The 24,553-nt window shown below is 47.0% G+C and overlaps 1 protein-coding gene across 1 annotated transcript in view; it reads left to right on the forward strand.

Moving 5' to 3' along the window:
- Nucleotides 1-251: 251 nt before the first annotated feature.
- Nucleotides 252-24,553, forward strand: part of EDC4 (enhancer of mRNA decapping 4) — a 33,668-nt gene continuing 9,366 nt past the window's right edge. The window contains exons 1-22 of the mRNA XM_069026721.1: nt 252-377; nt 4,408-4,564; nt 5,353-5,464; nt 6,119-6,218; nt 7,713-7,902; nt 8,928-9,075; nt 9,591-9,695; nt 10,132-10,241; nt 10,791-10,874; nt 11,406-11,501; nt 12,361-12,463; nt 12,931-13,111; nt 14,411-14,483; nt 14,894-14,985; nt 15,636-15,832; nt 16,557-16,645; nt 17,395-17,548; nt 18,653-19,116; nt 20,710-20,811; nt 21,778-21,930; nt 23,303-23,339; nt 24,114-24,294. Of these exons, the coding sequence (XP_068882822.1) occupies nt 299-377; nt 4,408-4,564; nt 5,353-5,464; nt 6,119-6,218; nt 7,713-7,902; nt 8,928-9,075; nt 9,591-9,695; nt 10,132-10,241; nt 10,791-10,874; nt 11,406-11,501; nt 12,361-12,463; nt 12,931-13,111; nt 14,411-14,483; nt 14,894-14,985; nt 15,636-15,832; nt 16,557-16,645; nt 17,395-17,548; nt 18,653-19,116; nt 20,710-20,811; nt 21,778-21,930; nt 23,303-23,339; nt 24,114-24,294 (3,007 nt within the window). The 5' untranslated portion in view covers nt 252-298. The remainder of the gene's footprint in view (nt 378-4,407; nt 4,565-5,352; nt 5,465-6,118; nt 6,219-7,712; nt 7,903-8,927; nt 9,076-9,590; nt 9,696-10,131; nt 10,242-10,790; nt 10,875-11,405; nt 11,502-12,360; nt 12,464-12,930; nt 13,112-14,410; nt 14,484-14,893; nt 14,986-15,635; nt 15,833-16,556; nt 16,646-17,394; nt 17,549-18,652; nt 19,117-20,709; nt 20,812-21,777; nt 21,931-23,302; nt 23,340-24,113; nt 24,295-24,553) is intronic.

Here is a 24,553-nt window from a genome sequence, read left to right on the forward strand (position 1 = left end):
CAGAGCTGCGCCCAGGGCGGCTGTCCCCAGCGTGGCTGTCCCCAGCGTGGCTGTCCCCAGGGCGGCTGTCCCCAGCGTGGCGGCGGCGGGGCAGCCCCGGTGCGCGCTCTCCGGCCCGGCCCGCGGCTCCCGCTCCCGGCTCCGCCCGGCCCCGCCCCCGCCGCGCCGGGAACGCTCCGTTCGGGCGGCGGTTTCCGCCCGGCGCTCGCAGGGCTGGGCCGGAGGCGGAAGCGCGGGCGGCGGGGCCGGGCCGGGCAGCGCGGTGGCGGCGGCGCGGGCGGGCGGCGCGCCGGGCCCCATGGCCTCCTGCTCCAGCATCGACATCGAGGACGCCACCCAGCACCTGCGGGACATCCTCAAGCTGGACCGGCCGGGAGGTGAGGAGCGGGGGCCGGGGGGCCGCAAGAGGCCGCCGGGCCAGGCCAGGCCGGGCGGGGCCTTGTCTCGGGCCGGGCCGCGGGACCCCCTCGGCCGTTGCGCCGCTGCCCCGCCGGTTGTCAGTGGTCGCGCTCGCGGCCCCGCCGGGACCGCTTGGCCTCGGGGCGCCTGGCAGCGCCCTCCGACCCGCACAGGGCCAGGGGGTCCCGCTCGGCCCTGCCTCGCTCCCCGCAGAGCCCGGAGCCAGCGGCGCGGTGGGGACCGGCCGGTGAGGAGAGGAGCCCCCGGCCTGGGGACCCTCGCTGGAGGGAGGGGGTTGTTGGCGCTGGGCAGAGCGAGAGCAGGTCGGCCCCAGAGCTCGCTGCTGCGGCCGTCTCGGGGCTCCATTCAGCTGAGAGGTGTTGCTGCTGGGAGCTGAACAGCACCGACCTCCGCGATACAAGTGTCCCCCCTTACTAGGAGTACTTGGAATGTTTCCCAGGCGTCTCGCTGGTCTGAGTGGAAGGGGCTGTCAGACCGCTCTGAGATCAGTGCTGTGTTCACCCTTTACACAAACTTTTCACTCTCCTCATTTGTATGTGAAATGGGATCACAAATATCTCTCCTAAAGCGGTTGCAGTTTTTCTCCCTGTGCTTTGAACTATTATACTTCTCAGCTCAGAGTTCAGCGGGCTCCCTTCTGCCTGTGAGAGTGTTAGCAGCAGGCTCAGGAGTCAGCTGGATAGTGTTCCCACTCTACTGTAGCTTAGGCTCTCTCTCATCCCCCTTTTTGAACCTACCATAGTGTTTCAGTCAAACGTGGTGAGGTAACGGTCTGAAGGAGGCTGAGACATGAATGCTTTTCCAAAAGATCTTAGCCTCTGGGTAGAGGACAGAATTATGCCTCTCTTGTGCTCCCTTCGAGGGAAAGGCAGGACAGGAATAATATAACTTCTAAATGTCCTGAGACTCAGCAGGAATGTGCTACCTCCAAAGCAACAGCTATGTGTGCTGCCTTTTGCTTGGCCAAAAGGAAGAGAGGCTGGGTGTGGGATTATTGTAGGAGGGCTGTAGAGGCACATGAGATGATGGAACAAACCTCCAAGAAGGCAGCTTCATTAGCTTTGCTATCTGTAGAGAAACTTCTCATTAATTGGAATAGTTTCTCTTGTTTCTGGAGAGCTAGTGCGTTCCTGAATTCTAATTCTTATAAGAAAATTACATTTTTCGTTCATAGTGCAGTACTGTACTTGAAAGACTGAAAGGAGAACTCATTGCAGGGATGGGAAAGATGGAGAACACTCGTTTCATAAGCGGTTTCTGAACTGAAAGGATATGTTGTGGTTGAGAAATGGTTGGAATTGTTGCTCAAGGCGACTTGACTTTCTCCTGAAGCAGCTGGTTGAAGCCAAGGAGTTACTGACAGAGTATGGATTATTTCTTTTCATTCTTCTTCTTACCTATTCATTCTCTTTTTCCCTTCTCTGTCAACTCCAGTGCACAAGAAGGCAGTTGGGAGGAAAAGGAGCAAGTGGGCAGGAAGTTCACAGAAGGAACCTGTGGTGGTTCTCAGCAGAAATCACTGCCTGGGTAACAGCAAATAAACTTGAAAAGACTGACATAGTATGGGGAAGAAGAAGGGTACATATATTAGCTGAAAGTCTCTGAAACTCCTGTTAGGATGCCAGGGGAGAGGAATAGGGGAGCCTTCAAGTTTGGCAGTACCAGGTGTAGGTAGCTGTGAGCAGTGTTGCGTTCCCCTAGGTCCTGTCCAGGCATGTGCCAAAAAACACTCCCTGCTCTAAAGAGTTTACAACTGTCACAATACTTTTTAATTTCTGCTGGGTTTGGTGATTGTGAAAATGTAATCCACTACTCAGTCTGTCTCTCTTGACACAGTTTCTCCCAGTTTTGGCAAACTTCATCCAGTGCTTCAGTAGCTGTTGCCAAAGCATGGACCTGCCTGCTGGGACATGGAGACAGGCTGTCAGTGCCACTGTGCTGTTGAGGAGTGTCCCTGTTGGTGATGGGCAGGATCCTTCAATCCATGCAGAGATCTCTGCTGATAACCAGGTGTTATGTGGGTTTACCCTGCTCGTGGTGTTTATCAGGGCAGTGTTCTGTTCAGTACAGGCTGGCATCTCCTGGTGCAGCTGATGGTGGGAGCAGGAAGAATTCAGTGTCTCAGCTCTGATTGCTCGTGCTCTTTGAAAAGGTAATGAATACAAACACTCTTCTTTGCCTTAGAGGCCTGGATCTACTGGTCTGGCTTAACCTTTTGGTTTAGTTCATGTTCTTACTGAACAGAACCTCTTCCCTTCTTTTATTCCTCCAGGATTGTGCACAGGTAGCACCTGTGCTTATCTGGCTTCCACTAACACAGAATGAGCTGTGCCCATTCCTGAACTTGAGTGTACTGTTGTTGGGCCCATCAGCCTCTGGGGAGTGTTTCCTCCTTTCTTCTTCCCATGGAGCAAACATCACCATCCTGCTGTCTGTAAAAGAGCAGCACTGCTTACATGAGACACTGCTGTGGGTGCAAATAGAGCAAAGCATGTATCATCTTTCTCTAGGAGACTGGATGCTTTTTCTGTGGGGAATATTTTCCTGCTTTTGGTCACAAAGAATAAAGTGCTGTCAGGGGGAGTAGCTGCGACTGGACAAGTACCCACCATATGCTGTGGGAATAAGGGGCACATCTTAATGTTGTGACAGCAAGCACAGCACCAATGTGAGGTGGTTGCAGGATCACTTTCCCTGACCTGAATTTCCTTGTGCTGTGTGAGTGCTGCTGCTTTTTTCTTCATGCAGTGCAGGTACACTGAGGTGAGTGCCCAAATTGTCCCTGCATCGGGGTACCCTGTCACTGCACATTTCTGTGTCCATAATGACTCTTTATAAACAGGCAGGTTTAAAATATTCTTCTGGCAAATGAATAGTTGCAGTTTTGTTTTAGGCAGCGGCACGCACCCTGATCTGTTGAAGCTTATTCAGTAGCGGAAAGGTTGTCTTACTTCGGAAGGATGTGCCTCTTGCTCACAGTTATGTTTAGGTTTGTTACATGTGCCAGTGACGGGGGAGCTTCTGGTCCTGGGAGCAGCCATTTTGCAAGAGCTGAGCAGCCGTTGTTACCTGGCAACAGTATACGAAATTTGGGTTTCAAAACCAGTGAAAATTTCAAGCGAGGATTTGCTGAGACAGGCAGCTTTGCCTTGGGTGTGCAGATGGAGGGGCCTTGCTCTCCAGTGCGGGTCATCAAATATTTGCCTTGCTAGTGAAGAAGAAGAGTCCCCTTCACCCTCTGTTACATCCATCTTCTCCTAAAGTCTTCAGAAGGCATGGAAGCCACCAAGCAGCTTGTGCTAGGCCAGATGTGCAAAGTCAGGGCACACACACTCTTCAAAGCACAGCTGGGCTCTGAACAAATGGCTGCTTTACACAAAATTTGAGTGCTATAAACTTCTATGTGATTGTTCAACCAGGGGAAAAATATGGGAACCCCACAGGCACAGCTGCAGTTTCCTAGCAAAATTACTTAAACACCTGGACTTCAAGGTCAGGTCACGCAATCGGAAGCCAGTTTTGGAAAGTAACAAATGCATGATTTCCAGCCAGCCCCAAATGTTGCAGCTGATCCCTGCACTGCTGGACTTCAGCAGTCTCTCTGCAGGCCTGAGGGTTAGAAGTAACCTGTCAAGAACCTTTTGGTCTGGCACTTGATTCAGTAAACCTGAATTACCAGCTTAGTCTTTCTGATCTAAGGCTATTTGCTCCTTGAGCCTGGTTAGTTCCTTGAAACCTGTTCTTTGGTGTTTCTCTGATCTGCTGGAATGGCTTGTGTAAGAAAAAGAGCTGTTTCACTCAGTGTGTGGAGGTGAGTTTCTCATCCCATGGGAGGTGTCTTACACATCCTTTTCATAGAGCACTTTTCCCAACCTGTTCAGCATATTCTACCTGACAGACCAAAGCAGCATCTGGGGGTGAGGTATTTCACACAGTGCTGTTTCTTTTAAATGCATGTTGGGCACAGCTGGTCATGCTTTTCCTCAGGTTCGGTGAATGAGAACCAGAGACCATCGAACTCGTATAACGGGGACCTGAATGGGCTGCTGGTGCCTGATCCCCTTGGGAGCGGAGATGGACCTGCTTTGGCCAAGCCAGTGCATCGCAGCATCTCTCTAGGAGCCCTGCAGGAGAAACAAGTCATGTAAGTTTTGTCAAAGAAATGCTGAGAGTGAATAGAAAACAGCTCAAATTTGGTTCTCTTGAGCGTGGACTTGTGTGCTGGGAGTCTGACAATGGGTTTTATGTTGAGTTCAGGTGGCAGTTGTGGGCCAGTGCTCTGGGTTAGAGCTTTTATAGCTTTTGTGAGGCTGATGCCTGGAGTCTGCCATCCTTGCAGCTCAGGAACTGAAGAATATCTGCAGAGTTGTTCAGAGGAGGGGAACAGGACTGTACATGGTAAAAATTGCAGGTCAAGGCAATGTAAATCAGGGCTCTGGTTGAAACTTGTGGTTCCCCTGTAGATGCCCAGCAGGACTCCTTCAGGGACCCAAGCCACCTGAGATGTTGCAGAGCTCATGGAAGTAGCTTTTGCTTGGGTTCTCTGGTGATGGTTTTGAGAGAGGATGCCATGAGAACCACAAGCAGTATGCACTGTTTTGTTGATGAGGTTCAGCTGCTTGGTTTTGGTTTCTTTGCACCTTCCAGTGTTGGGGACTTGAATCAAATGTAGGTCTGTGCTCAAGTCAAATGAACTGAAGGTTTTTAAGCTCAACAAAGCAGGTGTCTGACTCTCAAACCCATGACACATAGGGAAGGAAGACTCAGCTGAGAGGAGTTTCTGTTTTCAGTTGTTCAGCTCAAGCTCTTAGATGCACAAATCCTGCTGTGTTGCTGTTAAAATTATGAATTTAACATAAAATGTTAAATATTCTGTTCCTTTGAGTCTTGTCTGACTTCTTCCCCTTCTTTGGTTTGTTTTTTTTTTTTAAGCTGCCTCTCTGGTGACGACAGCTCCACTTGCTTAGTGATATCAGCAAAAGATGTGGAGATAGTGGCCAGCAGTGATTCCAGCATCACCAGTAAGGCCAGAGGGAGTAACAAGGTAAGGAGCAAGAGAAAGGTGTGTTTCATGGTCTGTCTCTTTTTTAGTCACATCAGCTCATGCTTGAATATTTTTAAACAGAAATAAGTATCTTTTTTCTTGTGTCACAGGAGCTTGTAATTAGGTAGAAGTTTGTCAAAGAGTTTAACAAAGGGAAAAAAGTTGGAGCAGTATCTTGTAACTGATTGTTCCTGTTATTCCAGAGTCTGGCCAAGTTATCCTCTAATTTTCAGAAGTCCACGATCTAAGCTGTAGGTTCCTGGGAAAGTGTCCTTTCTCCACAGACAAGATTTTTCTGCTGATTGTTTTCTCCCTGGACCCTGAAGGAAGGGTTTCCCTGGCTGCTTTGCTGGCATCAGTCCTGCTGAGGGCTCTGGCCAGCAGGTCAGAGCTGCAAGAACCAATATGCTGAAACTAGAGCTGGTGCTGAGCAGAGAACTAAGTCATGCTCAGAACAAATGCTAATGATTAGGAGAGAGACCTCTGGTCTTGATCCACTCAGCCCTTTTCAACTTTATTCCTTAATTTTCCATTTTGTGTTTTTCCATTTTCCATTCCAAGTTGTTGCTTAGTGTGCAGTGAACTAAGGGACCACAAAGATGGAAAATATAATTCCAGACATTTCTCATGTTTTGTTTTCTTTCTCCCGAACAGGTGAAAATACAGCCTGTTGCTAGATATGACTGGGAGCAGAAATACTATTATGGCAATCTTATAGCTGTTTCAAACTCTTACCTGGCTTATGCCATTAGAGGTGAGATACCTTCTTGTTTTGGATGTGATTTGTATTCTTTTGCTCCTTGTATCGTTAAGAAAGGCAAAGTTTACATCAGAACGATATAACTGGCACTAATTGAAACATACCTTGCAATACCCAGATCAGAGTGCTGTTGTAGAGGGAATATAAGCGAAGGTGAAGAGAAGAGTTTGTTATGTGGGAGAGTTAGAAATAAAAGAGAAGGACTCAGTGGGGATGTAGGAAAAGTTGAAGGACTACATTGGTTTTACTGGAGAGCTGATTATCAGATTCCTCCTCTAATTAAATATTTCTGCAGCAAACAAGCTGCTCTGTAGCTAAGCACAGAAACAGCCCCATGGTAATTTGAGCAGATAAGTGTTTGTGATGGATTTGCTTGCATAAATTTAGAGTTGAGTTTAAGGCTAAATTTAGAGGATCCAAAGAGCAACGCAGATGCAGTGTCTTGTGCAGTAGAGAGAGAAAAGCTGAACAACACAGGGAAAGATTGTTTCACAGCATATGGGAAAGAAAGTGACAGGATGAGAGGAAACAGTCTCAAGTTGTGCCAGGGAAGGTTTAAATTAGATATTAGGAAGAATTTTTTGCATGGAATGGATTCTAAAACATTGAAACTGCCCTGCCCAGGGAAGTGGTGGAGTCACCATTCCTGGAAGTGTTCATGAAACGTGGATATGACACTTGAGGTGATGGTTTAGTGGTGAACATGAGGGTGGTGCTGGTTGGACTTGATGATCTTAAAGGTCTTTTCCAACCTTTACAGTTCAATGAAATGAATACAGTTATCTACAGTGTCTCTTTCTGCTCTCATAGAAGCACAGAGTGTTTGTGTCTCTTTGTTCTCAGTTCTCGCACCAGTTTGTCTGGTCTTTTATGAAATCTACTACTCTGCTCTTGTGGCTTTTCCTAGCTGAGGTTACTGTAGAGTAGCTTAAGGATGTCTCACCCTTTTAAAAAATATTTTAAAAGCTTGGGTGCAGTAACACTGGGAAGCTGAGTGGTTTGCTAGGGCTGGCGTGGGCATCAGGAAGTGGAAGCACCATGATCTCTGTAAGTCTGCCTGCTTTGTAGTGATTGATGTCTGTCTGAAAAGGGGAAGCTGGAAGCTTTGCTTAGTGTGCACGTGTTCTGAAGCACCTTCTTTTCAGTCCTGCAAGCCAAAAAGCCATGCTTTTCGCAGAGTGAATGTGCATGCCTTTTGCATTCCCCTTACAGAACGTGTGTGTGAGCTATCTGCCTCTCAGTGACTCCTTTTCTGCAGTAACTGAAAATTAAATTGCAAATAAAATTAATTCACTGTCACTGGAGGTCAGCCTTGGAGGTGCGGCGAGCTCGGGATGAAGGTTTAGGCCCGGCATTTAACAGAACCGTCTTTAATAAGGATAATCCTGGGAATTATGAGAAGTTTATGAGAGTTATGGGAAGTTTACAAGAATTATGCAGAGAAACCACAGACATAAATGGTGACTTCTCCCTCTCTCTGTCCTGCAGCTGCCAGCAATGGCTCCGCTATGGTGCGGGTGTTGAGCGTCAGCACTGCTGAGCGGACCTTGCTGAAGGGATTCACGGGAGGCGTGGCAGACCTGGCCTTTGCTCACCTCAACTCCAACCAGCTGGCCTGCCTGGACGAGGCTGGCAACCTTTTTGTCTGGCGCCTGGCCATGGATAAAGAAAAAATCCAGTATCTTGTCCAAATACAGCCCCTGTCAGTCTCTGTGTAATGGTTAGATGTGAATGCAACCTCAACATTGCCATTTAATTTGTAGCCTTTGCAGAACAGCAGCTTACAGGGGGAAGGTCAATAGTTCTGCCCCTTCCAGAGTATCAAATCAGTCAACTTTTACCTGCATTCAGCACAATCATTACTTGATATTGCATTGCTTGAAATTCTAGGAGCACCTCAGTGCTTCTGGTCCAGGCAAAGTAGTCAGTGAGAAGTGTCAGTCTGTACCAGCTGGTCTTGGGCATGGACAGTGTCTCCTCAGCTGTGTGACAGAGGTTTGTCTTGTCTGGTTCTAGCTCTTTTCCTCAGTTACTTCTCTGGGGAAGAGGATGTAATACTTCCCTTCCACTCACTATCTTTCTTCCAAACCTGTCATCCTTTTGGTGGCCCTGAAATTTATTTTCAGTGTTCATTACCCTAAATATTTTCCTTCTAATTGCTAGGAGTGATTGCTCAGTACTTCTGGGAAATGTGTGAGATATGTCCCCTCAGAGTGTAGGTTTTTAATTTTAGTTGTGTACCATTGTTTCAAAAGCAACTGGAGCAAAGGTGGTAGTAGTTGTTGAAGACCTGATTTGTAGTGATGCAGTCAAGCACCCAGCTGGGGGAAATGTGGTAGCTCTTCTGTCTTTCTGTCATAGTGTTGCAATGCTAACAGAAATCATTTAATCATTAGCTGTCACATGGATTGCTCATTCAGATGTGGCTGTGTGCCCCTGTTGTGCTTATCCTATCACTGCAGGCTGCAAGAGAAACTTGTGAGAACCTATGAACTTTTATAAGCTGAAGGTCTTCTGTCAGTGAAGAAACTCTAGCTTGGCTGCTTTCTCAGCAGAATCCCTTTACTTGCTTTCTTTTTGAATCAATGGCCCCAAAAAAATCTTGGTTTAACAGTATTAAAACAGCAGCCCAAGCCTGAACAGGTAATTGCTGGACATTAGTAACAGAGCCAGAATGTTACATTTCTTAACCCTGGTGATCAGAGAGGAGATCTTGGTTAACATCAAGCGACCTGACAATACCCCCCTGAACACCTTCCGAAGAATCATCTGGTGCCCTTTCATCCCGGATGATAACGAGGAGAGCGGGGAGGAGGGAAGTCAGACGTTGGCATTGTTGCATGAGGACAGGGTAAGGAAACCCTACTTTGGAAACATTGTCCCTAATTATCATTAGAAGGAAAAAAATTAATGGAGGAAAGAGCTGAGTTTGCAATGGAATTGTAAAGGCTCCTGTATAGTCCATGTTGGGGATCCTCCTGTAAGGTGTTGGATTCCTCTCTTCCCAGGAGAGGTCATACTGATCATTCTCTGGGCCTCAGGGTGACAGAAGGGGATAACTTCTGCTCACCATCAAATACCAAGGACCACTTGAAACAGAGGTATCACTTGTCTGTTCAGGCTGAGCCAGTACCCAGGGGAGGGCTTGGTGGGCAGCAGACACAAATGCCAAGAGCAATTCCCTGAGTTACGGGCAGTGCCAGGAAAGCATCTAATGGCCCAATTGGGTGGAAATGGGAAGGTTTGTGTTACATACTTGCCATTGGGTTGGTGTATCAGGATACAAGGTAACGATCTAGGAAATTCTGTGGATCAAACCAGTGGTTGTAAAAATAAACCTGTGTTGCCTATATGTTTGTTTTCCAGGCAGAGGTGTGGGATTTGGACATCATCCGAACCAACAACAGCTCCTGGCCAGTGGAAGTGCCTGATATCAAAGAAGGTTTCATCGTGGTGAAAGGCCACAGCACGGTACAAACCTGTTTTGTTTGGTTTTCTTTGGGTTATAGTGTCTCAGGAGCTGCAGTTCTTAGGAACAGTTGGCTGTAGAAAAAACAGTTGCGAAGCAATTATGATTGTGAAAAGCCAGAAAATCCCAAACAAAAATGAGCTCTATTCATAACATGAATAGCAGTAAGAACAGTGGCAGCAGCCATTGTACTTGAATTTGGTGTCTGGAAAAGGTGATGGTTTACTATTAGCAAGAAAGGGGGTGCCTGTCAATTGTTCTGTGAAGGGTTAAAATGCTTAGTGTTAGAAGCTGCCTGTTTCTGTTAAAAATCACTCTGGCCTTCTCTACTATCAGATTGTTAGTCAAATTCTTGCTTGAAGATAGAGCTTTTTCTTCTTGTAAAATAAAAAAAGCTATACAATTACTTTTCTGTGTCTCTTTCCCCCCTCTGTGTAGTGCCTGAGCGAGGGAGCACTTTCTCCAGATGGAACTGTGTTGGCCACAGCAAGCCATGATGGTTTTGTAAAATTCTGGCAGATCTATATTGAGGGACAGGATGAGCCAAGGTAACTGGAGAGCTGGAAAATGAAAGATCTTGGAAAAAAGAGCAGTATTTTCTCTGTGAGAATTTCCTAGATAAAGAATCATCTGTGATGGTCATTCTCAGGCCATTATGAAAATACAACTTAAATGTTTGTAATTTGTCGCTGAAAAATTGCATCACTGAATATCATAGGCTTATGGAAAAAGCAGAGGGCTGTGTCTGGAAATGGGAGTTCTGTGCTTTGCACAGGCTGTAGTCAAACTCTTTTGCACTGTCCATGTAAATGCAGGAAGCTGCTCTGAGCTGTTCTTCTCAAGGTTGACTTCTTCTTGCATTGTACCCTTGTTAGGACACCAGACCAAATGGTGACATAGGATTTTATTTAATTATTGGTAATAATATTTGTCTGCATGGGCTGTGATCTCCTTATTTTATATATAAGACTTGTAAAGAGCTACAGGTCAGTAATGCTTTGTGGCTTCTGGGCACAGAGAGTTGTGTGTTCAGCATCTGCATCCTCCTCATTTACCGCTCCCTTCACACTTGGATGTTTTCTCTGGTTTATTCCCAGGTGTCTTCACGAGTGGAAACCCCATGAAGGCAGACCTCTTTCCTGCCTGCTCTTCTGTGACAACCATAAAAAACAAGACCCAGAGTAAGTCCCCAATCCTGTGCTTGTACTATTAAATTTTAACCGTGTTTTCTAACTCCGCCTTGCCTTGAGAGTTCCTTGTAATTGAATCATCCTTAAAAAATTTTAGCTTTGTAGCAGAAATAAGTCCTGTCCTCTTTGTAGTAAATTTTCTAGTGATGGAGAAATAAATAAGACTCTGAAGCACAACCTAAAGTGATCTTAATCACAGTGCCAATTCTATGAAAGTAATGAGAATTCTAAATTGAGGAGTCCTCTCAGGTTTTATGGTATGTCAGTTTTAAATGGCCTATTAATCCTCCAAATTTCAACTGCAGTTGATGAAAATACAGCTTTTATTGTTACTGTTTCTTCAGTCATTTGTGGCTTTAAGGTTTCCAAGGGGTGTAGTGGTTTCTAGTCTGCCTCAGAACAGGAATTTTCTGGGAACTTTAGGCCACAGTTGGGTAAAATCAGCCATGGGCAGCTTGTGAGGAGCTTTTCTGGGAAGGACCAGATCTTCTTTAAGAGAACTTGGATCTGTTGTGCCTACAGGGTTCCCTTCTGGAGGTTTCTCATCACAGGAGCCGATCAGAACAGAGAACTGAAGATGTGGTGCACGGTGTCCTGGACCTGTCTGCAGACTGTCCGGTACGTGTTGGTGGATGCCCTTGAAGGGTGGGATTTAGGGGTACTGAATTTGCAAAGGTGATCCCTGATCTCCAGTGGATTCTACTCCAGCCCAAATTTGAGCTTCCTCCTTTGCCATTCCTACCTGTCATTGGAAGCTCTCTCAGCTGTGGCAGACTGTCAGGTCAAGCTTTGGCAAGGCCAGGGAAGTTTATGCTTTTGTTATTTGTGTTACCAAGACCTGCTGTCCTTCCCTTGTTCTGTAAAGCATAGACATAGCTGTAGCATGAGGAGAGGCTGCACACCTTGAGTGTTTTCTTCTCTAGAAAGTTCAGATATTCAATAACCAATCTAGGATTTTTTCCTATTAGTGTTTTTTCTGTTTAAACTATGAGAAGCTGCTATACTGATAGAGCTTAAGAAATTATCCAAGGCTTAAATGATTTTCCCTCTTTAAGTGAGAAGAATATGACATAGAGCTGAGTGCTGCTTTTTCCACCTCATGCTACAGAGGGTCCAAAACCTGTGGAAAGGTTATTTTGATTTGGTAGATTTTTGGTTTTAAATCTGTAGCATTGACTCTTGTACTCCTATGAATGTGGAACATGTTAAGTACTGACAAAGTGTCATCTTTCATTTCAGTGTTCAGTATCCATAACTTGATCCTATTGTGTGATCTCCCAGCTGCTTTCTTAGCTGATGTCAGCACTGATTTCAGCAAAGGTGTTTGTGTTCTAGTGGGTGGTTGCACTGTAATAGGGCTGTAAACTCCTTAAGGTTCTGTGGGATTTTTGGTATTGAATGCAGTTTCATAGCAATCATGCTGGTTGGGCTAATCTGCCTTCTGTCTGCACCCCCTCCCTCTTATTTGTCTACGTAGCTTTTCTCCTGACATCTTCAGCTCCATGAATATTCTTCCCAGCCTGAAGGTCTGCCTGGACCTTTCTGCTGAATATCTGATTCTGAGTGATGTGCAGAGAAAAGTAAGTAGTTCATTTTATTCCTGCCTGTGGGCAATGGTGACAGAAGCAGAATTGGCCTTGTGTGTGACTGGTTCTGCTGCCTAGGTCTGGGATTTGCATGTTAGATAAAAATGCGGAGGTTGACTCAGCAATTTCACTGTTAGATGAAAATGGGTAACAATTCAGCTGAGTAATCCTGAGGAGCCTTAAGGATTACTTCTCACCCTTTGTAAAGCTCTGTAAAGCTCTCATTTGGAGATACTTGTGTCTGCCATGGTAGGATTGTATTCTTGATCAGCATTGTCTTGCCTAAGAGTGTGGTGCTTATGGTCCCCTTGAGTGTTCCATTTCAAATTTCAAGACCCAGGCTTTATTCCTCACGTCATCTCCCTTGTTCCAAAACTAGTTTGGCTGCTGGGCTTTGTAGTCCCCACACATACACTTGGGCTGCTCTGGAAGCCCTGATTTACCATTTCTGATTCTTCCAGGTCTTGTATGTGATGGAGCTGATGCAGAACCAAGAGGAGGGCAAGGCTTACTTTAGCTCCATCTCGGAGTTCCTCCTTACCCACCCAGTGCTAAGCTTTGGCATCCAGGCTGTGAGCCGCTGCCGGCTAAGGCACACTGAGGTGCTCCCAGCAGAAGAGGAGAATGACAACTTGAGTGTAGGTAGGTGACAAAATTTGGCTGCTGTGTGATCAGGATTTATTTCCTGGCTGGTTCTGACTTTCTCGTGAAGGGCCGGTCACTTCTCCCAAACAACAAGAGGAAACGGCCTCAGGTTGTGCCCAACGAGGTTTAGATTGGGTGTTAGGAAAAATTTCTTCACCAGGCTTAAGCTGGGTTGTCAAGCACTGGAATACAGGATTCAAGGTGTGGCCTCACCAGTGCTAAGTACAGGGGGTGGTCACTGCCCTGGTCCTGCTGGCCACACTGTTGCTGACACAGGCTAGGATGCCAGTGGCCTTATTGGCCACCTGGGCACACGCTGGCTTATTTTAAGCTACTCTCAACCAGCACCCACAGGCCTTTCCCAATGGGCAACTTTCCAGCCACTCTGCCCAGCCCGTGGTGCTGCAGGGGCTTGTTGTAATCCAGGCACAGGACCTGGCACTTGGCCTTGTTGAACCTCACACAATTGGCCTCAGCCCATCAATCCAGCCTGTCCAGATCTCTCTGTAGGCCCTTCCTGCCCTCCAGCAGATCAGCATTCCTGCCCAACATGGTGCACAGCATCACCAGCCAGTCAAGGGAGGGGATTGTCCTGCTCTGCTCTGCGCTGGTGTGGCCTTAACTTGAGTCCCATGTGCAGTTTTGGGCACCACAATATAAAAAAAGATACTAAGCTGTTAGAGGGTGTCCAAAGGAGGGCTATGAGGATGGTGAAGGGGAAGCTGTGTGAGGAGTGGCTGAGGTCATTTGGTCTGTTCAGCCTGGAGAAGAGGAGACTGAGGGAAGATCTCATTGCAGTCCTCCAGCATCCTCACAAGGAGCAGGCAATGATCTTTTCAGTCTCATGACCAGCGACAGGACTCACAGAAATGGCGTGAAGCTGAGTCAGGGGAGGTTTAGGTTGGATATCAGGAAAAAGTTTTTCACCCAGAGGGTGGTTGGGCATAGGAACAGGCTCTCTGGGCCGTGGTCATAGCACCAAGCCTGTCTGAATTCAAGAAGCATTTGGACAATTCTTCCAGGCACATGCAGTGATTCTTGGGGTGTTCTGTGCAGGGCCAGGGGTTGGACTCAATGATCCTCATGGGCCCCATCCAGCTCAGGATATTCTATGATTCTGTGGAGTTGTCTGCAAACTTACTGAGAGTGCTGTGGATGCCCTTGCCCAGATCATTGATAAAGAGAATCTGTATGGTGCTGGTTCTTTGCTATCAGTTGATCCTGCTGTGATGTTTTTGTAGTACTTTGTGTGTAGTTTCTATGCAACTTCATGTTTTACCTTTGTCTCCCTTCCAGAAGGTGCTCAGGGCTCCGGGGCTGTTGAATCAGCAGCAGGCGTGCTGATAAAACTCTTCTGTGTGCACACCAAGTGAGTATGTGTGTGCAGCTGTGATTGTCCTAACCCTGCAGTGACCTGTAGAAATTTAACTTACTTAAATCCTTTTGCTCATAACAAAAGCTCCTTGGCCCCATAGAAATTTCTGGCTGTATGGCCTTACCAGGAGATAGCCCTTAATGGTGTGACAAGCTTACATATCTGTGGCCATGAGTGATTTAAGAATGGTGCTCACACACAAGTGCTGGGAAACATCTCAAATGCCCTGGTTGTCAGAACTGGGTGACACGGCTGAGTGAGGATCAGCTTCTGTTGCTTCAGCGACAGGCAGAAAACACTGAAGCATTTTCCAAGGGAATTAGTTCAGTGAAGAGAAATCTTCTGAGCCTTAAGACTTCTCTTGCTGGTTCTTAAGCTGATCAGAGATGCTTGTTTCTTTCCAGGGCCCTACAGGATGTGCAGATTAGATTCCAACCTCTTCATAGCCCTGACACAAGTGCTTCCATGCCTTCCCATGGCTCTCATGAAGAATTTGGTGAGCATGTGTGTTAAATTGGTCTTCAGTGTTGCTGAGCCTTTAAAGATTGTTGGTGGGAAGAGCAGGAGGGTGGTTTTGGCTATCTTTTTGTACTGCAGTGGTGTCATTGCATAAGGGGCTCTGAAAACAGAGTAGCAGTGAAGCAGAAAGCTGGTTAGACCCTAGTTGTGAGTATGGAGTTTGGGATGTGTTAGACCAGGAGTGCTAATGCTTTGTGCATGCTTGAGTTCACCTTCCTGGGTGATTTGGCACTTGTGCAAGAAACTTGAGGTTTATCTCTTGTCAGGTGGAAGAGATCAGAGTGACAGCAGAGCTGTGGGAGTAGAGGGGACTGGGCTCTCTGTGATGTGCTCTTTCTGCCCATTCACCATTCTGGGATGTGGCAGTTAAACTAGCCTTGCTTTTAGGGAAGAAAGGAAGCTTGGACATTTTATTATCAAAGCCTGATAAAATCCACTCTGGCATACAAAGAGGAAGCATAACACAAGATTTGCTTTGCCCTAAGCTTTGACTGGGATGTTGCAGGGTTTTTGCTTGTTCTTTTTGGAATCAAGCATGACATGCAATGGCATAAGTTCATACTTTGTAGAATTAAAGCTTTAGTTTTGGAGAGAAGTTCCAAACTGATTTGTATCTCTCTCTTGAAGCCTTTCCAGACCACATGGCTGATCTGAGCACGGAAGGGCTGGGATCTGAAAAGGAATCTGTGCATGGCTCCCAACCAGACCTGCGGCGTATTGCTGACCTGCCTGTGCCAGCAGACTTCCTTTCTCTCTCCAATGATGCTAAACCCAAGCTGATGACTCCAGATGCATTCATGACACCAAGTACTTCTCTTCAACAGGTAATCAGAGATCAGCACTGTTATGGTGATGTAAGGGATGGGAGTGGATTTTGGTACTTTTGGGCATGCTTTCCAGGCTGTAGTAATTCTCATAAGCTCTGCTAGCTGAATGCTGAGCACACAGGAAGCTCTGCATGTAACTGACTGAGCAGAGACATGTTGGCACATCTGAAATGCTAAGCTGGCCTAAGCTTGTGTTGTCAGTGCTGCGTTTAGCTGCAAAACTGCTGATGTAGCTGTGCTTTGTAGAAATACGGCTTTGCTAAATAACTGTATCTAAGCTGGGAGACTGCCCTTACTGGTTTACACATGTTGTTTGGGGTTATGATGTAACTGTAATGGAAGAAAATATGCCACCTCTGCACATCCTGTCTGATGGGGTCCTGTGGGAGCACAGATCTGAAATGATCAGATAGGTAAATGGGACTGTTCAGACTTGGGAGACCCCGCTAGAGTACCCGACTCTCTGCCATAAGCCCTCTGCCTCTGCACTGGTGAAGTCACTTTGTTTGGAGACAGCAGTCCCTTGATAAAAGCAGCCATGGTTCATATGATGAGGATGTTTTGGGACTTGCCTTCAACGAGCACCTTAGCAGTACAACTCAACCTGTGGGGATGTTTTCTATTCCCTCTTCACCAAAGACTCTGTAGGAGTCTTTCTTTCTCAGGTTGAGTTGTGTGGTTGCCCTCTGTCCCATCCTGACTGCTGTGTGTTTCCTTACAGATTGCTGTCTCTTCAGGCAGCAGTGTCAGTTCCCTGACTGCAGTCACAGCCATGAGCAGCACTTCTGTCACAGATGCCTCTCTGCCCAGGTAAATAGCACATGAGTTAAATAATACATCTGCAGCTGAACTGATACAGGCCTTTGGGATAGCACAGAGCTGTAGCGTGTCTTGTAGGAGAGGAGATTGTAACCAGAGTTAGAAACTGGCCTGTGTCCCAATGTCCCTGTATAGGCAGCTGTTTGCATCCCTAATGCAGCTTGGAACATGCCTGTTGTCATCTAGGGGCCAACAAGAGTGTTTCATGTATGCCTCATAGGGATTCTGTTATTGCAGCTCAGTTTTGTTGCTCTACATGCTTTCCCCAAAGGCCCATTGTTGTTTACAGGTAAGACAACACTGCAGCCACCAAGGACAGCAAGAGAATTGGGACTGGTAGGAAAATCTTACAGTGTGACAGTGGGTTGGGTTGCATAACAGGCAAGAACTTCACTTCTGGGGTTGGGAAAAGGAGAGAGACCTGTCTCATAGTGTCCTGTTTCTCCCTGAACTATGTAGAGTGTGCACTGGAGATACAATTGGTCCCTTCTCTCTCTGACCTCTTGAATTCTCAGAGATTGCAATGCTGCTTTTTTTTCTTTTTTGTTGTTTCCACCTGGTATCTCTCTGGGCTGTGTGGGGACTAGAAGATGCAGGTGCTTATTGACACGGAATAGCTGATCGTGGAAAGAGCAAGGACTCCTCCACTGACCTTTGTACCCCATCTCCTCACCTTGAGTGTTTGATGCAGATCAGTCATTTCTTTGGGCTTCTTGATTTGGTGGTGTCTGTTTCTGCAGAGCATCGGAAGACTTGACTGTGAGCCCCAAGATGCAGCTGGACACCAGCCTCACGCTGAGCAGCAGCAGCAGCAGTCTCCAGACCAGTCCTAGGAGTCACTCTGTTCTTATCCCAGGCCTCCCTGACAAGCTAACACCAAAGGCACCTGTTCCAGTAAGGCTCCAAATGCTGCTCCCTTCCTTCTCATGGGCCAGGGAAATTCTATGGGCCTGTACAAGCTGAAATTGTTCAGCCTGGAGAAAAAAAGGCTCTGAGGAGTGGAGTGGCCTTTCAGTGCTTAAAAGAAATGAAGAGTGACTTTTTACATGGGCAGAAAGGGATAGGGCATGGGAGAATGATTTTAAACTAGAAAAGGGGAGATTTAGGTTAGATGTTAGGAGGAAATTCTTTATTCAGAGGGTGGTGAGGCACTGACACAGACTTCCCAGGGAAGTTTTGCATGTCCCATCCCTGAAAGTGTTCAAGGCCGGGTTGGATGGGGCTTTGAGCAACCTCGTCTAGTGGAAGGTGTCCCTGCCTATGGCAGTGGGGTTGGAATGAGATGAGCTTTAAGCTCCTTTCCAACCCAAACCTTTCTAGGATTCTCTGAAATTACACTTATTTGGATGTTAACAGGGACAGTGTGTGCCCTTTGGAAAACACAGCTGCTGGCACAGACCTGCAGCCCAGTTTACTCAGCCATGTTGATGGAACTTGTCCATGTATAGAACAGCATGTCTCTGAAAACCAGAGACAGCTCTAGCTCGTGCTGTCACTGTCCCAGTGGCTGGATGTGGTCAGCCTTTGTGTTAGGAGACAGTGCTACCTGGAAAGGTTTATCCTGCTTATTGGTCTGATGAGTCTGAAATAGCTATTTCCTATCCCTAAATTTTAATTTCCAGGTGTTGTGTAAAATGGATCATGACCAAAGCTTGAGATTGAAATAAGTTTTCAGTCCAGGAGATATTCAGTGTTAAAATTAATGTTTTCCCTCAAAGAAGAGGCAGTCTGGAGCAGAGCAGGGAGGTAGAACTGCTGTCATGTTTTCTTTTGAAAGTGAGTTCAGACCAGCGTTGCCTTAAGTGTGTTGTTAGCCCAGCTGAGAGTCCACTACAAGTCCTGGCACCGTTTTCCATCTGATGAAGGAGTGGGAGCCAGGGATCACATGAGGAAAGGAAACAGCAGGCTGTTTCCAGAGGCAGTTTGGTGTAAGGCACCAGGGGTTCTTGGGCTGTCTCCACATTACCCTAAAGGCTCTTGTTTGATTTTTGTTTTCAGGTCACACCAGGAAACTCCTCTCTAGCACTGGAACTGCAGGAAGTGGAGCCCTTGGTGGTGCCCCAGGCTTCTCCCACCCGTGAGCGCTCCCCAGACGTCATTTCCTCTGCTTCCACAGCCATGTCCCAGGATATCCCAGAGATTGCTTCCGAGACCCTGCAGCGCAGCTTTGCGGCGGCTCCGTCCGGGCTGCCTGGGGAGGTGCTGGAGCCCAGTCACCATGCAGACAGTATGGCCTCAGCAGCCTCAGCCCTGCATTTGCTGTCTCCCAGGAACCGCCACAACTCCGAGCACAGCCACCACTCTTTGGACATGCCTCCAGTGGAGGTGGACAGACTGAATGCTCCATCATTACTGGAGACTGCTTTAACTCAGGAAAATGCATCTTCTGACAGTGTTGTGAGTCAGCCATGGCCAGCAGCTCCTGATATAACCCGGGAAACCAGGAACAGCATGGCAGACAGGTAATCACATGGGTTTGTCTGGTGCTGAGCAGTTTGTTTGCACTTGCCAAATGGGCAGCTTGGTGAAAAGCTCTTACATTCTGATTAATCCAGAGCAGTTCTCCATCCCTCTGTCCCTTAAAGGATCTGATGAGTCAGTCTTCCTGTGTTCTTGGTCTGTAGGCTGTGTCCTGAACATCCTAGGCCACCTCTAACCATTTTTGCTCTCTGATACCCTTTGCAGCATAAATGATCTCTGTTAAGAAGGTGAAAAGTCTACTTTATTGGCCTTCATGTTCACCTGGAGACTTGACCTACCTTTTTTTTGTGTGTGTGCTCTGGAAATCAAGCCAGTACAAGCTAAGTTCTGCCCCAGGTGATGCATTCCTGCAGGCTTTCATTGAATCAATTAGCACATAACTGACAGGTTTGGTTATAGGTTAATTGTACATCTCTCTTCTAGAATTGGCTCTATGCAGCTAGTGTTATAAATAAATAAAGTACTTTAGCAGTCAGAAAATAAATGGCAGTGGAGCAGGAATGAAGAATGGTGCACCATCACTTAGGCTGCTTAGAAGGAGTAATCTGTTATGCTGGACCAGTGCTGGGTTGCATCACAGAATTAGTGTCCCTGTCTTGTAGTGGGATGAGAGCAGTGAGATGCATCTGGCATCTCCAGAGTCTGCTTAGGCTGGGGCTACATGCACCATGAGAACCTGCAAACCCCTTCCTTTTCAGCAGGACTAGAAGGCTGAGAGGGTCTGTGTTGTCCCTCAGGTAATCCTGGACTGTTCCCTCATCAGAATTGCTAAGAAAGGCCTCACCTTGTGCCTCCACAGCTGAGGACGTTGTTCCAGGAAACAGTCCTATCTGATGGCTCTTGGGAGGGCATTAAGACTGTGTTTCTATGCAATATTTTTTATTTTACTCATAATATGAACTTGAGAAAGTACTTTTATAGGAGTTTGCAACTCCCCTCAATCCCACTCTGTCTTTGAACTCTTCAGGACATATTATATCAGAATATCAGATCAGCTGTCTGACTGTGAGAGATTTCACAAGTGCTCACTTCTGTTTAAAGTTCTTCCTGCAAGCTGCATTCAGGTAGACGTAATTTGGAGCCTAGAAACATGTGCAGTTTGCTTTCAAAATCATTATGACACTCAGATCCACTGTTACAATTCTGTCTGTTAGAGCTGGCCCATCACATTCACACACTTCCTCAGACACTTTAAGGAGCTAAGAAACAATGATGATTTTTGCTCCAGTGATCAGTATTAAACGAGGAAAAACAAACCCAAGATGATGCTATTCATTGAAGTATGCTGTGCTGCCAGGTTTGAGTAGTGGCTTACCTCTCTCTTGTATGAATGGCTTTTGGGAGATAGTTCTTGGTTAGTGCTTCTAGCATAGCTGAGCTGCTTCTTCCTTCTGGACAAGTCAAGCCTTTAGTGCCTCTACACAACACCTGCCTCTTCCTGCATCTGTGGGATCAGTGTGTGGTTGATTTTTGTTACAGACTTTCTATCAGGATCTCTCATGAGACATGGAGAGAGTGAGTATCCAAGCTGAAAGAGACTTTCCTGACGGTATTTTCTTTTTTCCCCTCTCTAGCCCAAGGGATGAGGTTGAAGAAAAGCACAAGAGCTCTTCCTACCATCGACACAGCTACCACCTGCTGCAGCATGACAGCCAGGATGCCAGTGCAGAGCAAAGGTACCTGGGTGCTCAGCCCCCTGTCTCGCCCTGCATGGACTCAGGCTGCATTCGTGCCTCTGTCCCCAGCCAGCCTTCAAGTGTGGGATGAATGTCTCTGCTTTGTCTCCTGACTTAATGTGTGTTTGCAGCCCAGCTTCCCTAATGTTCTGATGACTTCAGCTCATCTGAAGATTGGCCTCTGGGCACTCTCCAGTTAATTCCCTATAGGGAAAGGTTTGATTGTGCTGCTTCTAAAAGCAGGGACCAAGCTTGATTTAATTACCAGTAAAAACCTATTAAGGGACCAATTTCCAAGTATTGTGCCTTATATAAGGTAGCAAGAGTACCTCAGGAGTAAGTTTCTTGCTTCTGACATCTTTCCTCCCTTATGAGTCCCCCTAAAGTTCTGTGGGCACATTCTGTGTGCCTGACAAGCTCAGTCCTGTTTGATAGCTGAGGGTTGTCCACAATCCACATGTAAATTCAGACTGAAATGTGCAGCCTGTATTGGAAGCTGATCAGCAGGTGAAAGTCTCCAAGGTACTGAGGATCACAGGTGTCTTAGGCTCACCTTATCCTCCTCTGTTCTTGCAATGTTTTCTATGTCCAGTGCTTACTGTGTGTAAAGCTGTAAGGATGTACTGTGCTTGGGTTCCCTGCTAGGTCATGCTGGGACTCATATGCCAGTGTTTGCAGCTAAAGAGGCATCGTTCAGCCACACTGCCTGGGCCCTGGCTGCCCCTAATGCAGGGACCCTCCAAGCCTTGCTGCACAGCACTCGGGCTCAGCCTGAGCAGACCTGGATCAAAGCAGAGCAGCCTGTTCTGAGCTCTGTAGAGGTGACTGTGAAAGGTTAAGGTGGGGGTGTCTGTAGCTGACTCTGGCTGTGTGTGGATGAAGAGCTGTGTGAATCCCTCCCCTCCATGAAGGCTGACACAGTCCAGTATTGTGAGTGATGTCCTCTCCCCTGCTATTCCTTCACAGTGACCATGATGATGAAGTTGCAAGCTTGGCTTCTACATCAGGTGGATTTGGTGCCAAAGCATCTGCGCAGAGGCTGCCTGTGAAGGACTGGAAAGTCAAGGCATCCCCCCGGGCTTCCCCAAAGCTAAAGAGGAAGGGCAAGAAGGATGACGGGTATGCTGGGCCTGTCAGGACACAGGGGGCTCTGGGACCAGCTGGGCAGGGCCACAGCCTCTCGTAGCCATTGGGGTCTGAGGCAGCAGCCAAGTGCTCCCAACCCTCACCCCATTTGCAAAGGGCAGGAACCCCACAGAAAGCATTGGTGGTTACTCAAACACTGACTGTCACTTGGGCGTGGGAATAGTTCTGCACTGTCTCCAGCTGGGACTCAAAACCCAAAATATAGCCTGGGCTTGAGAAGAATGTGTGGGAGGTAAATTGCACATTGTGAGGGGACACTGGGTCCTTTCACTGGTTTCAATGAAGGCTTCATTGGAACTGTGATGCTGTGAGTATCACAATGGCCTCCATTTCTAATTGGCTTCTGAACAGTGGCACAGTGCCCTTGTGCAGCAACATCTATCATTTATTACCTGCTTGCTGCTTTTGTGTGTTTCTAAATGTGCCTATATCAATATCCTGTGAATGAAAATTGGTGTCTGGAAGGGTCTGCCCGTGGCACATTAGACCAATCTGTCTCCATCAGTGTGAGGAGAGCAGCACAGCTGCACAGGGCTCCCTCCTCTTCTTGTGTTCCCATAGCTGCATGATTTGGATCTCTAGCTCTGCAGATCATAACAAAGATGGGCTACGGCATTTAATTCTGGCTGTGGTCCTGCAGAGTGGCACCCTGAAGCTCTTGGCTTCTGAAATGGCTTTCACTTTTTCTGCCTCAGTCCTTTTAAAGTTGATGAGTGGGTACTGTCTGAGAACTAAAAATGTTTGCTTTTCTTCATAGATCTTTGATGGAGACATGCAATATTAGGGGATCAGTTCAGTCACAGAGGGTCTCCTGAGAGCCACGTGTTCAGTGTTTTTCTTTATTCTGCTGTGTGAGGTGGAATGCATCATTAGTTTCTTCACCTTGAGAGCTGGAATCACACCAGATAATTTGTGCTCATTCATTCTAAATTTTAACAAATGAATACTTGTTTTTTCTTTGGTAAAATATCAGGAGACCTTCAAAAGCTGTTTGGCAAAGTCTTCCCTGGCTTTGAATTTGGACAAAACTGAAAAAATCAGTGTGCAGTGCACTTTGTAACAGTCCTCATTACCACTTGGTTCAGGTCTCCTCTCTGCAAAGGGACCACTCTGTAAGGAACTTCAGAGTCTGCAAATAGTGCAGATGATGGAGTCATAATAAGGACTGGGATTTCATCACCTTCCCATCGTTCTCCATGTTATACAAGGCAAAACAGAAGTATGAGCTGGAGTGTAAAATCTAAAGCAACCATAAAATGTGTGATCTGTTTTGGCAGAAGACTTGGATAATAAGAGGAGTTAATTGACATAACTGGGTTACTACTCTTTCTCTGTTTATTTCCAGGGATGTGAACCAGTCACCAAGATCATCTAACAACCAGGTGAGTCAGAGTTGCTCTTCATGATGCTTCATATCTTACTAGGAAAGACCTAAGAGAAAGTTCATCCCAGTTCCTTGAAGTATCATGGGCCATGCCCAAGCAGGTTGACATGGGGCTGCACTTGGGCTTGACATTGCTCTGTGCTGACACGCAGCAGAGGAGCTGCTCTGTGGTCTCCCGACTGATGATTTCCTTCCGTATTTGCTTGTGCCTGCAGCAAGATAAGCTGTTCCCAGCAAAGAAGGGGTTGCAGGGGGACTGGCCCTGATGTGTGTGTCTCCTTGTTCCTTCCCCTTAAACGTGGGTCCTCACACTCCTTTAACTATTTTGAGGAGGTGACGAGACAACACACTATAGATTTATACTTCTCCAGTTGTTTGGTTCTTCATAAATAAACAACAGAGCTGAAAAAGTGCTCTAAGAAACCTCCTTACTGTACTGATTGCACAGCTCTTTCATGAGTGTTTGACTGTTTACATTCATGCATTACTCTCAGTACCTGGCCAAAAGTGAATAAAATCTGCTTTGAAGGAGGTCTTGAATCTAAACAGTTGATATTCTAAGCAAGCATTTATTCATTCCATGCAGGAGCCTTGCTTTATCAGTTTATTCCTTGGCACAGAAGTTCTTGGGAACAGGCATTAAGCCGGTCCTGTTTTCTGCATTGTGTGTTAGGCTTCACTTCCAGGCACAGGGGTTGACTCAATGCCGAGCAGAAAGCTCAGCTGATCTCCAGTCCTGTTAGAAATTAATGCTTGTTCTCTGCACATGCAGGTGACACCAGAGTTCCAGGATGAGCTGATGTGCATCCTGAGGAGCCAACAGCGGGAGCTCTCCGAGCTGCGGCAGAACCAAATGGAGCTGCTGCAGAGACTCACAGATCACCTCGATGCCATCCAGAGCTCCCTCATGGGCCACATGGAGAGGGTGATTGACTCCCAGCAGGAGCAGGAGCGTATCCTTGTATGCAGGTGTTGAGTGGAAGGTTGCAAGGCAGACTAGAGGCACGAGGAAGGCTCAGAAGGGTCAAGGATCTTGGGAGCCTGGGGCTGTAGGTGCAGTGCGATTGCCTGGCTGCAGTATAACTATTTTAGTTCCTCTCAGGCCCTTTCTAAGGGTAAGAAACTCAGAACAGAGAAGAACTGACACTTCTTTCTCAATGCCACTAAATCTTAGTTACCCATTAAGCCATAAGTGCTGCAGTGCTGGTGTAG

Source organism: Aphelocoma coerulescens, chromosome 11, assembly GCF_041296385.1.
Source record: "Aphelocoma coerulescens isolate FSJ_1873_10779 chromosome 11, UR_Acoe_1.0, whole genome shotgun sequence".
In the NCBI taxonomy this organism is placed as follows: domain Eukaryota; kingdom Metazoa; phylum Chordata; class Aves; order Passeriformes; family Corvidae; genus Aphelocoma; species Aphelocoma coerulescens.